Source organism: Solea solea, chromosome 10, assembly GCF_958295425.1.
Source record: "Solea solea chromosome 10, fSolSol10.1, whole genome shotgun sequence".
NCBI lineage: Eukaryota > Metazoa > Chordata > Actinopteri > Pleuronectiformes > Soleidae > Solea > Solea solea.
Genome location: NC_081143.1, coordinates 4,016,245 through 4,028,479, shown reverse-complemented (window position 1 = coordinate 4,028,479; position 12,235 = coordinate 4,016,245). Strand labels below are relative to the sequence as shown.

At 40.7% G+C, this 12,235-nt stretch overlaps 1 protein-coding gene across 2 annotated transcripts in view; it reads left to right on the top strand.

Annotated features, from left to right (window-relative positions):
• The window catches only part of nr3c2 (nuclear receptor subfamily 3, group C, member 2), a 58,016-nt gene that overhangs the window by 1,818 nt on the left and 43,963 nt on the right, over window positions 1-12,235 (top strand). For both annotated transcript variants that reach the window (XM_058640502.1, XM_058640501.1), the window contains exon 2: window positions 111-1,913. In XM_058640502.1, the coding sequence (XP_058496485.1) occupies window positions 130-1,913 (1,784 nt within the window). In that variant the 5' untranslated portion in view covers window positions 111-129. The remainder of the gene's footprint in view (window positions 1-110; window positions 1,914-12,235) is intronic.

Here is a 12,235-nt window from a genome sequence, read left to right as displayed (position 1 = left end):
CAACTAACCTGATGCTTTATTTGCAGCTGTGTGATTTAACACATTTCTAATAACAAATGTGAAAAAGTTTCATGTCTTTATTTCCCTCTCCTTCTTGTCTCATTTACCAGGTAAATCAATGAGCCTGCCATGGAGACCAAAAGATACCAACATTTCTTTGATGGAAGTGATACAGAGAACAAATGGTCTCAGATCCCCAGCACCATGGAATACTGCTGCAGCACAGAAGATTCAAGTCCGACTAGTGGTGATACCTTCATGGACATAGTCAACGTCAGCTGCCCTGCTGGAACCGCAGCCACCGAGTGCAAAGACAACAATATAAAGAAGCTGGAGCAGCCAATGCGTCGACTTGGCCAGAACCAGTCATTTGTTCTGCCACACTTCAACAACTCTCTCCACGGTCATAAGCAGGAAATGGACTCCAAGGAGCTTTCCAAGACTGTGGCTGAGTCTATGGGTCTGTATATGAATGCTGCCAGGGAGCCAGACTTTGCCTTCAACCAACACGGGGGCAGCACCAGCCCTGGGAAGATGTATTCAGTGTGTGGACGGCCTCTTGAAGAGACCAACCGTGGAACCACAAAGAGTCCCAAGATACAGCAAATAGGTTTCCAGCAGTCCAGCACCACGCCAAGAGAATGCACCACTGAGACTCCAGTCAGCTCAGTGTCAATGATGGTCTCATCTGTGTCCTGCAGCCCCCAGAACTCCAGCTCCATCTCCAGCCCCGGGGGCAGCAACAATATGGTGTCATCAACCACCAGTCCCCCGACGTGCTTTGGACCGATGTGTTCATCCGTGAGTAGTCCTGTCAGCCAGACGTCTTGTCCTGTAACTCTGGCCAACATCAAGCACAGGAATTCAGCCACATGCAGCCCTGTAGAGTCCACTACAGTGGGTTCACCACCCCTCACCAGTCCACTCAATGTCATGAGGTCTCCCATGTCAAGCCCCCAGAGTATGAGCAGTGTGACATCGCCTCCATCCTGCAGCACTACATGTAACATGAGGTCGTCTGTCTCGAGCCCCACTGGTGGCAGCTGCACTGCCAACAACTGCAACACAGTAAGGCCGTCCATCTCCAGCCCGGCCACGGGGAGCGCTATGGCTGTCAACAGCCCACAGAACCCGTCCTCTGTGGGGTTTCCTGTGTCCAGTCCTGCTGGTGGACTGGGTCTGGTGCAGAATGACACCAACAGCCCAGAGGCAACAGCTCTGGCCACGGACACAGACTTCAAGAACTTTGAGTTCCCTAAAGTAGAGATGGTAGATGGGGAGATGTTCAATGTTGGCTTAGATCAGATGGGCATGGTAAAGTACATTAAGAACGAGCCTGGGACTGACTTGAGGAGCATGTGTTTGGGTAGCTCCAAATGTAATGCGAGTAGCACACCCTTTATCACACAGATTAAGAATGAGCCAAACAAAAACGAGGGCTGTATGAATCAACAGTCCTATTGTGAACAGTCACCCTCTCTTGGCCTCTTTCCCGTGTCTGAGACCACCTATTTGTCCCTGAGGAATAACATTGACGAGTACAGTCTTTCTGGTATCTTAGGACCCCCTGTCTCTATGAATGGGAGCTATGAGCCCGATGTGTTCTCCAACAATGTCATGTCTAAGGGCGTTAAGCAGGAGTCAAATGATGGCAGCTACTACCAAGAGAACAACAGCATGCCCACGTCGGCCATTGTTGGGGTTAATTCTGGGGGACACTCATTCCATTATCAGATTGGAGCCCAAGGAACAATGTCTATCACGCGGCATGATGTGAGGGACCAGTCCAACCCTTTGTTGAATCTAATTTCACCCGTAACTGCGTTAATGGAGTCGTGGAAATCTCGGCCAGGCATGTCGTCCAGAGGGGAAGGATACCCAGGTCAAACCTGCATCACAGACAACATGTCGAGGTAAGGAGAGTTAAGATATCGCTCTGTGTGTCTCAGATGTCTGGCTTGAAACACCTGAGTTGTGATCAGCATTCAGACTTGGCTTTATTCAGTACACAGCAGAAGTCGTAAGTTTTCTTTTTTGCAAGCATACCTGTGTAACAGCCAGCAGCCTGTCTCTCCAGAGGATCAGATAAATGGATGGCCAGTTTGTTACAGTTAGACTCCTGTTGCACGGGGGATTTAGGGTGTTTGCTTTGAAAAGTGCTAAATAATAGCAACAGCAGAGCTTGGGAAAGGCAGCGGGATGCTGGCTGGGGGAACTGGAATTAAAAGACGGCGCCCGCATCTTTGTTATGGTATCATGTGATCACAACATCATCTCTAGCACAAGCACTGCCCTGTGTCCTACTGTAAAACAGAGACAAAGTTTACCTCTTATCAGTGGCCTTTTTGTATGTGCAACAACAAAAATTATTGTGTTATCTGTTATCGGGAGGTCCAGCTAAGACCTTGTGTAACACAAATACTGTATCTGTTTTTATGGGCCCTAGGCCATGGGCAACAACATAAATTATGAATGATTGATCACATGCTTTTGTTGCCAAACTGATTAAATAAGTAGTTTCTTTTTGTGAGGTTGGGGGCTGAAACAAAACAAACAGGCCAAAGGGGAAAATCTATGATAGCTGCCAATCTGGTGATGTGTTGTTGTGCTTCTAATATATTCAGGTGACAGTTAATTTTTCAGCATGACTAATAACACTGAATCTGAAAATACATAAGTGCATATACGCTCTATAAATACACATTCAACCAACGGGGAGAGATGGCAGCTGTTTATTTGTGATAAATTAAAGCAAAGTATGTGAAAGTATGTGTTCCTGTAATGTGATGTTTTTTTAAGGTAACAGTGACTGTCTATTGGGGCTTCTCATAAAACATATTACTAACATCTATTAATGCATGTGATAAATGTCATAAATTCACAGTTTTTTATGAGCTCACAAAGCAAAGTCATAAATGACTTCCTGCTTGCTTGGCTTTGATAAGAGTCAGACACTGTACAGTACTGTGTTAGACATCGGCGGGACGTTAGCGTACGTCGCTGGAAGTTTCACTGTCACTGTTCAGGCAGTGATGCTGCACAGAGTCTCAAAATGGAGATTTATTAGATGAAGAAAAGTTTTCCTGATTGAATTTGTGCGAACCAACTTTGCTCTGATTGTGCTGCCATTTCAGTCATCTGCTGTCGTTTTCTTCAGCTCAGCTGTTGTCATTCAGACTGCAGGGACAAGTTTGGAGGAAGGGACGGGGGTAAAATTCACTTAATTACAGTGTTTCGTCACAGCATTTCCACACGGGTCATTGACTGCCAGCTGCCTTACTGTAGTGTGCAAGTGCAAAACAAACATCACATTAGAAAACTGTTCCCATGGTATTTTTTTTCTTTTTTTTGTATCATTTATTTACTGCACCTCATCAAGATTTAACCAAGTTATCTTATCATCAGTTATGTGTTGTTTTATTTGTCTGACATTAATTTAGGTCAATGTGTACAGTCCAATCTTTTCTAGAGAGTAGATATGTTTGTTTGTGTGTGTGTGTGTGTGTGCTATAACAAGGCTTGCAGCTCTGAGGAGACTGATACAGCCTGTTACCTTGGAGGCGACCCATATGGCAGGAGCCAAAGCGATGCTGACGGGATCACTGCCACCTTGGTCCTAATGAGATCCAGCTTAGCCCTAATGTCAGACAGGATGACAGTAAGAGATGGGCCACATGGCAGGCAGCCAGAGAAGCAGACAGCCACAAACACACACATATAAATACATCACACAGTACATACACTTATTTCACACACACACACACACTGAAATATCTTAGCCAGAATGGAACAGTCTAACGTTTTCGTAGGAGATGCAGTTGCACCGGTAGTATTGTATTGATTGACAGCTATACTTAGACATAAACTGAAGCCTATTGTACCCTGCAAGAAAATCAGTGACAGGGTCGATCGTTGGACAGAATTCATGAGGCCCAGCACAATATTTTTAATAGGCAAAGTAAAAAAGCACAACTTAAAACTCGCTGATCCACTGAAGACTTGGATGACTGAGTGTAAAGTCCCATGGCTCCTCCTCCTTCCCCACCCCCCACCTCACTTCAGTTTCCTCAAAAATGGTTTTAATTAAAACTGAGCAGTCTGGATTATTTTGTGCAGAATAGTTTGAACTTATATTTTCAACAGAGGAGAAAGAGGTAAAATAAAACGGCGAGCCTAACCAGCAATTGTAATGAATATTTATTTAACTTCTTCTTCCAATAAGTTCCGTCAGTTCACAATCATCACATTTTGCAGTCTGGATTCACAGTTATAAGTTGCTCTACTTGATTATTTCCATGACAAAACACAAGTTGAACTCCTCAATTTTTCTCATGATGAATAATGTGTACTGTCATTATGAAAGAAAATGTGATTTATAGAAAAATATATATAGATGCAGAAATGATGATAAAATGACCAACAAAAGTGTGTTGGATTATGTTTGCTCACTGCTTAAATCTCCAAATCTCTCATCACCCTATTTGGGGCATTTTTGCTTGTTTTCACAGTAATGCCTCCCCCAATGAAATTACTCTAAAACGTTTCATTTCTCTGACCTCATAATTTCCTAATCTGACAAATATTAAAGACTCAAAATGGAAGCCAATAATTTTGGTTTTTTTTTCAGTTTGATACAGCCTATTTAGAAATAGACTTTCCTGTAGCCAATAGAAAAATAACACCTTTGTATAGCGGGACATTTTTCTTGCTTTAAGCTTGCAGCCACTTTCTTCAGATGGACAAAATACCCGTCATGAGGCACTAGATTTAAGCGGGGAGAAGGCTTTGCACTGGACTCCGGCCAACTCTCAATGTTCTGCAGGGGGATGAAAAGGCATACTCCTGAGAGCACACTAATAAGGCTGTAATTGTATGTTCCTCCACTAAATTAATGGATGTAAATGATTTGATTAATTCAGACACCGCTGGATACTAATATCCAATTAAATCCCGACACCAGGCATGCACAGGGGCTCCTAGTGCATTATGGGTCCCTGACTAAAAAGCGGGCAGCTGCTTGTTTAGGTTTCAGAGGATGTTACAGGTGAACGTGTTGGGGAATGGCCGCGGGTCTCATACGTAGACACATTAATTGGCGCATTCTCTAGTGTGCTGTCAGATATTTAAATTATAGATGGATAGATTAAATGAGGAATGTTGTCATTTCATTTAGCTTTCTTTCTAGACAAACTGAAATTACCTAGGTCATATTTTTCTGTCATTAGTGTCATGCTTATATTTTGTAATTAAATAAAATTGAATGGGTACCAGGTATTGAAAGTAATGTATTCTAACCTTTGTTGAGACAATCACAATGATCATTTATGGTAATTAGAACCAAGGAAGTAGATTGTCCAATTGTAGTTTGCACTTAGTTATATAAAATACAATGGATGAGAGGCACAGGATAAAAAAGAGCATTGATTTCTTGAGCTGACAATAAGGAGGAACTGCTGGTTGCAGGTACTTCCTAGAAAAAACAGCAGCTCTGGATTCTTTTCAAACTAAAATGTTTCCAAAGTTCCTAATATTTAAAGCTCTGAAAAGTAGTGTGTATAGCAGATGCAAATATACAGTAGCTGCAGTGGATTTTTTAAACTAAACCAAAATGAACTGAAACCTGAACTAGAACCATGCTGCTGCGAGGGGACAGTGCTCACCACGGCCACTCTCCGAAAACCAGTCTTCTTTCACACAAATAGACACAACACAATTATTTAGCAAGTTATTCAAAAATTTCTATTACTGCCACTCGAAAAATATCTAAATGAATAAAACGCCTGTTTGAAACCTGAATGAAAAAAAAGCCCATCAGATTCCTTTTTTCCCTTTTCTTTTCTTTTTCTTTTTTCATCTGGGCAGACCATCTCTTGTTTGTGTGGGAGGTTGAATACAGCTGAGAAAAATGGCAGTATTCTAAGGGTGCGTGGCGAGAATTGGTCCTACTAATGAAATCCTCATTTTAAAAGGAAAATAAAAACATATATATGTACTCGGAAACAAAAAAGACAAAAACACCATTGAGACATTTTAAAACCTGGTCTGCAAACGTTTAAGTTAAAGAGAAGGATTTTTACGTCGTGTGCTTTTGAGCAAAGGTTTGGAACGAGGCTGAATCAAGGGGAAATGGTGTCAGATGTTGGATACTGGGATCAAGTGATTAGAAATGTTCTCACTATGTTGGAAAGTGGGATCAAATGATTAGATTGTGCCGACCGGGTACAAACCACAGAGTAGATGGTGCTTGAAGATATTTTCACAATAGAGAAGTAGCTTAATGCTCTCATGATATTGAAAAACGGTTTCTTCGCATTGAATTGGGATGCAGATTTCATTTTTGAATGTTTCTGCCTTTTACAACCAGTGACGCAGTAGTTTACATCCCCGTCTCCTACAGAATTTATTTGTGGTGAGTTCACTATCCAGATAATAAGTTGAGGACATAAACATGCAATCACGGCATCATTTTTACTAGTTATATAATTAATATATAACAGAAAAAAGAATTGTGAGCCCAGACCTATAATCTTTGACAATATCATATTCGTATCACTTTATATAGACAACCCAGCCCTGTATCTTTAAAAAATGGTTAAACAAACTTTTTTTTTTTTTTTTACAATGTGATAGATTTCTCTTAGTACTACTGGAACATTTTTTAATGAATAAAACACATTTATGAAACCGGAATGAAAAATCCTTAATATAAAAACGAGGTTGCAGTTGTTTTTTTTTTGTTGTTTTTTTTAAACAAAAAACAACATTTTTATATCACCTCTCGGTGTGGGTGGTGTTTGTGCAGCAACCGTGCCCTCAAGGTCTTCATGTGGTTGCATGTCCATGTGAATGGGATGGAGGGACAATTTAAATTCATATGTCTGGCCATGGCTGTAGCAAAAAAAAATGAAATGCAGAACAGAAGGAAATGGCAGATCTGATTTAAATGTTCCACAATGTTATCTTAATTTGAATTGCTATGTGGGCGACATGAATGGACCTTTTTTTTTTTTTTTCTACCTATAGTGACAGTAATCTTTTTAAAAGAGCCAACAGTGTGGCACAATGATCGGATGCTTTTGTAGCACAGAAGAGAAACCCTGTAAAAAAGTCTTCGCTCTCCCTCTCCCACGCACAGCCATGCACACACACACACACACACACAGCAAGCACACAACACCACCACCATTGACGCCAAAAACAACAATAACGACAGCACACATTCTAGGCCAGACTTGACACCCCAATAAAAGTGTGGTTACTGCTGGCCAGAGCTCCTGGGATTTGAATGCTTGTCTTGTCCTCATTTGAACTTTTTTCCTGATACACAGTCTGGTGACAGAGGGCCAGATTTCCACTAGGCTCGGCCTGTAGTTGGAGATCTACTCTCAATTACCTACCGCTGACATACCCTTCTGTTGTTGGGGTCATTATCAAACTGTATAAAGAAGGTGGAAACTGAATACCAGGGCTTCAACAAAGCATAGTGTATGCTTCTTTGTAGTGATGAATGGCCTGATTTTTTTACAGCATGCTGCTTTGTGAACTACTGTAGCTGAATGGCAGCCTTTTGTGTCCAAAGTGCTTTGTTTGCCTAGCAGGCAAGAAGTTTTGAAAATCACACAAGTGGTCTTAGTGATCACCTGAGCCCGTGAGCTTTGTTTCTGAGAGAATATAGCGGCGCGCAGGGATCAGTAATATACAGCAGCGTGACTACAGAAAATACATGTACACATTAAATCACAAATGACAGGGATTAACTGGTCATAAGAGCCAATATCCACTGTCGTAAACAAAATGAATTGTTTGTTGAGCTAAATACTGGTGGATGTCTAATTCATCGGGTAGGCATTATTCATGTAGAGCTATAAAAAGCAATGAGATCTATATTTTAGTTTTGGTGTAGATGAAGCTACTGTATCTAACTCCCCTCTCTCAGCTTATTGCTTTCCTCTGGTATCCCGCTTTACTTGACTGAGCAAACAAGATATGTCTTTATCATTCATGTTTAATTAGAGGTTGCCTAAGTAATCATGTCAAAATACTTATAAAGGAAGGCACTTCAACAAAAATCTACATTTTTCTGCTTGAGAGGCTCCCAAAGTAGGCCATGCATCGTTGGCTCAAATAAAATGGAGGGTGTTTGTTCGTGTGTCCTTATTACATAACACACGCAGACACACACACACACACATACATGCTGCGCATCCACAGACACTTTAGCATCAGCACAGCCTGCGATTCAAAAAGGCGCTGCTGCTGACTGTGACTTAATAACTTTGTTTTTGTCCAAATAGCTGAGTAAGAAATTGTCTATGCAGGGAATGGGGAAAAAAAGAAGTTCTTTAAAGTGTTTCTTAATAGCTTTGTATAGATTTTAGTTTAGATATTGTTCACTGAGATGTATTTATAGTACATGCGTGTGCTTTAGCCTTATACACTACAGTCTACAGAAATCACAGTGACCTAGAAAGCACACCTAATGAGTAGTTGTCTGTTTTGGTATTCTGTAGTGGGAAAAAAAACCTCACTGATTTGTGGTCTTAGTCAAGCATTCACTTGAAACCATAAAAATCATCCTATGGAATCCCCGTTCTTGAGATTCTGACTTGTACAAAGCACACAAATCATGTCTGAAGCTTCACAGCCGCCTGTGACACACTGACCCAGCAGGTAAAAGAATGCCCCCCAGGATCAAGTGGCAAGTCAAGAGAAAAAAAAAAAGAAAGCTCCTATATCGTACTGAACCTGTTTGAAGAGATCAGTTAGCTGCCTGACGCTGCCAACGGGTGAACTTGTTTGGCAGGAAGTGTTCACTGTTAACAGAATAAGAGACAAGGAAATTCATAACTGAAGGAATCAGGGTCAGCTTCCTCATATTACACAAACAACACGTGTCTCTCTCTCTGTGACCTCACGTTGTGTCGGGTTATGCAGTTTAGTTTTGATAGTACAAATCTAAATACAACAGTACCAACATTGATTTATAACAATGTTACTTCATAGTATTAATATCAGTCATTTCCATGAGACACTTGGCCCGATCCAAAGAGGAGAACGCCAGTGATATGTTTTCAGCTTTAACTTGAATGGATCACGCATTTGTGAATTTGACAAGCTGTGTCAGAAGTAGGTTTTTAGGATGGAACCACTTGGCAATGGAGGGTAGTAATTGTTTGTGATCATGGCGAGCACAAACGGTTTTGGATGCGGTCACGTGTTAAAAAAACTTGGCCTTTTCCAATGAGACATTTGATAGAACAATGTGATGGCATCGACTCTGTCAGTACTGTACACAATCCTGGGAAATACTCAGTCATGGCCATTGTCCCCCGTAGAATTTATTGCCCCATACCTGGCACGAACAAACATTCTCCCCTTCAGTGTCTGTTTTTTGTTTTGTCTGCCTTCCTGCAACTGAGAGAGAGAGAGAGTCTGGTCCTTCACAGAGAATTAGTTTTAAGTCTGAGCTCTTACTTTTATTTGCAGTCCTGCTCGGCTGCTGGAACTTCGAGAAAATTCGAATCAAATGCATTGTTATACCGGACCTAATTTGTTTGTCTAACCACACAACACAATGCTTTTGTTTACTGTCGATAATCAAAGGTGGAAGCCTTCAAAAAAGCAATGTAGGTTAACATTCAGGTTAATCTGGTACCAAACTTTAATTACCTTAATTTTCCAGGTGTAAATTATAGCTTATCATTTAGAATGTTCACATGTCATTGTCACTGATGAGAATGCCATGTGGCTTCAGCACTCCACGACACGTGAGTCGTCTGTCACGTCCTGCACATCCAGTCAGCCGAGATTCCTGCTTTATTAACGTGTTTATCAAACAGAAACGGGGCTGGCACATCTTGATAAATCTCGTGCCAACTGTAGAGAAAAGGCATCAATGGAGGTTGTGTCAAATTATTGAGGGCACCTGTCATTACAAGGGTTGGGTATCGTTTGGGGATTTTCCAAAACCAGTTTATACCTTTTAAATGGTGCCAGAGCTGTGACTAATACTGATACTGAAAACTTCGACAAGATTAAATAATGCCTTTCTTATTTTTAAGTCAGTTTCAAATGAACAATTTATTATCATCCTCTTCTTCTTTTGGGTTCAGTCTTTAGGAGTTGCCACTGTCATCTGTCATCCTCATCATCACACCAACTGTCCTTCACAATATCAATATTTTCATTAAAAAAACATGTCAAATAGTTGTACACTAAATAACAGTTGTGTAATACATTTTGTGTTTGAAGAAACTTCAAATTGAGGAAGGTTTTTTGGTAGAAAGGCTCTGGTTTTTCAGGGCTGTGGCAGACATTTAAATCAAATTCACAGAGCCTCAAAGGGAAGTGATGCTGCAGAGGACAGGGCAGCTAAGTCACTGAGATGAGGCACCGAAAATGTCATGACTTACATGCCCAGAAAATTTCACCCAAATCCGTCTTTTACTTTTTGAGTGATGCTGCTCATAAACAGACAGACAGATACAAGCGGGCAAATTCATGACCTCCTTGGCAGCGGTAAGCGTTTTTGATGGCGAGTCTTCATCGTACAGAATCTCTGCCGTGTCGCATGTTAGTGTCACATTAGTCATTAGTTCCCATGTGTTTCGTGAACTTAACTTACATTTGTTGCAGCTCTCATTAGCAGGAGTCTTCTCTAACTGTAGTGTATCATCAGTGGGTTGAGGGTAGAGCTGAAACAATTCATCGATTACTAATCGACAACTATTTTGATAATCGATTAATCGGTTTGAAGCTTTTTTCATGATTAAAACAAGATTTACGATTGTTTAAGCTTCTTAAGTGTGAATATTTTCTTCATTTGCTCTGGATAACAAAGAAATCATTAAAAGTGAATCATTTTGGTTTGTGGACAAAACAAGACATTTGAGAACATCATCATTTGCAAACGATAAACGATTAATCGATTATGAAAATAATCGTTAGTTGCAGCTCTAGTTGAGGATCAATGATGTGTTGCCTACCACAAAGGACTGTATGGACTTGATGATGAGTATTAATCCACAATTAAAACCTTTATCAATGTAAACTGTCCCCAAACCGTCGGGTCAAGTTTGATTTTGGCAACCTGAACAGAAAAGAAGGTTTCTTAAATCATTTTTTTAAGTCGGTTGAGTCATTTAAGAACTCACGTGCTCCAGCTCCAGTGACATAATGCATCTCATTGTAGGAGTACTGTATATCTGACTCACCAGAATCCTTTTAGGTGTGATGCTGTTAGTGTTGACTTAATGGATTATATAGTGATTGTGAAAAGTGAACAGTGATTTAATGAGTCTCATAATGCTGCAGTGTCATAACTTCAGCACAAGAAAGACAATGAAAAGGGAGGAAAGCAACGACCTTACGTTCACTGTAACCCAGAGGACTCTGGTTAGCCTCAGTCAGTGGTAATGTAGACATACAATGCGTTTTATTATTCACTCTGACCCAGAGTGGTCTGGAATGGTCACGTTAACCCTCCAGCCGACTAAAACTCACTTAACTTGCTTCTTTGAGTAATAGATAAAATATAATAGGTCATTGTCTGAGGATTCACAAGCCAAGTGCAGTTACTTCCCTATTCCATGTCACTAGTTCACCAAGTGTCTTGTGACAATATCTGCCATATCAGTGCTGTTTTTATTCTCCTGGACCCTGGCAGGAGTTATTAAAGGTCCTTTCTGCGGGTTATATGAGACAAGCTCCACTGACAGCTTGGTATTTTTCTTTCTCTCGGTGAACAAAGCTACATGTTCATTTCATACAATATGAATTAAGGGCCAAACACTCACAAGTGTTTCAAGGGGTGATTTCCCTTCAGTGATTACACTGGAGAGGTGCCAGGAACTAAACGGGAATAAATTACTATTCTGTAGAAAAAGAGAGAGAGAGAAATCTGTTTAAAACGTAGTTGTAGTGTGTAAAGGCTGGAAAAAACCCTGCTGTGTGTGTTTCTGTGAACAAAGAGAAAGCAAGTGGGTGTGGGAGATAGACACAGAGAGAACTTTAAGATGTAATATTACATTATTCCTTAAAAGTCTGTTAGTGAAGAGGTTACTGAGGCTTCTCTCTCCATGACCTTCATTTGTTTGAGTTAAATTTGTGAGTGACAGTTTTTCAAAGTCATTTTCTTTAGATCCGCTTAAACTTGTTCTTAACCAGCTCAAGCTTGTTGGTGTTTCCCTTTTAAGACCCTATGTGTTATGTTGTGAATTTCAAGGAATTTCCTCTT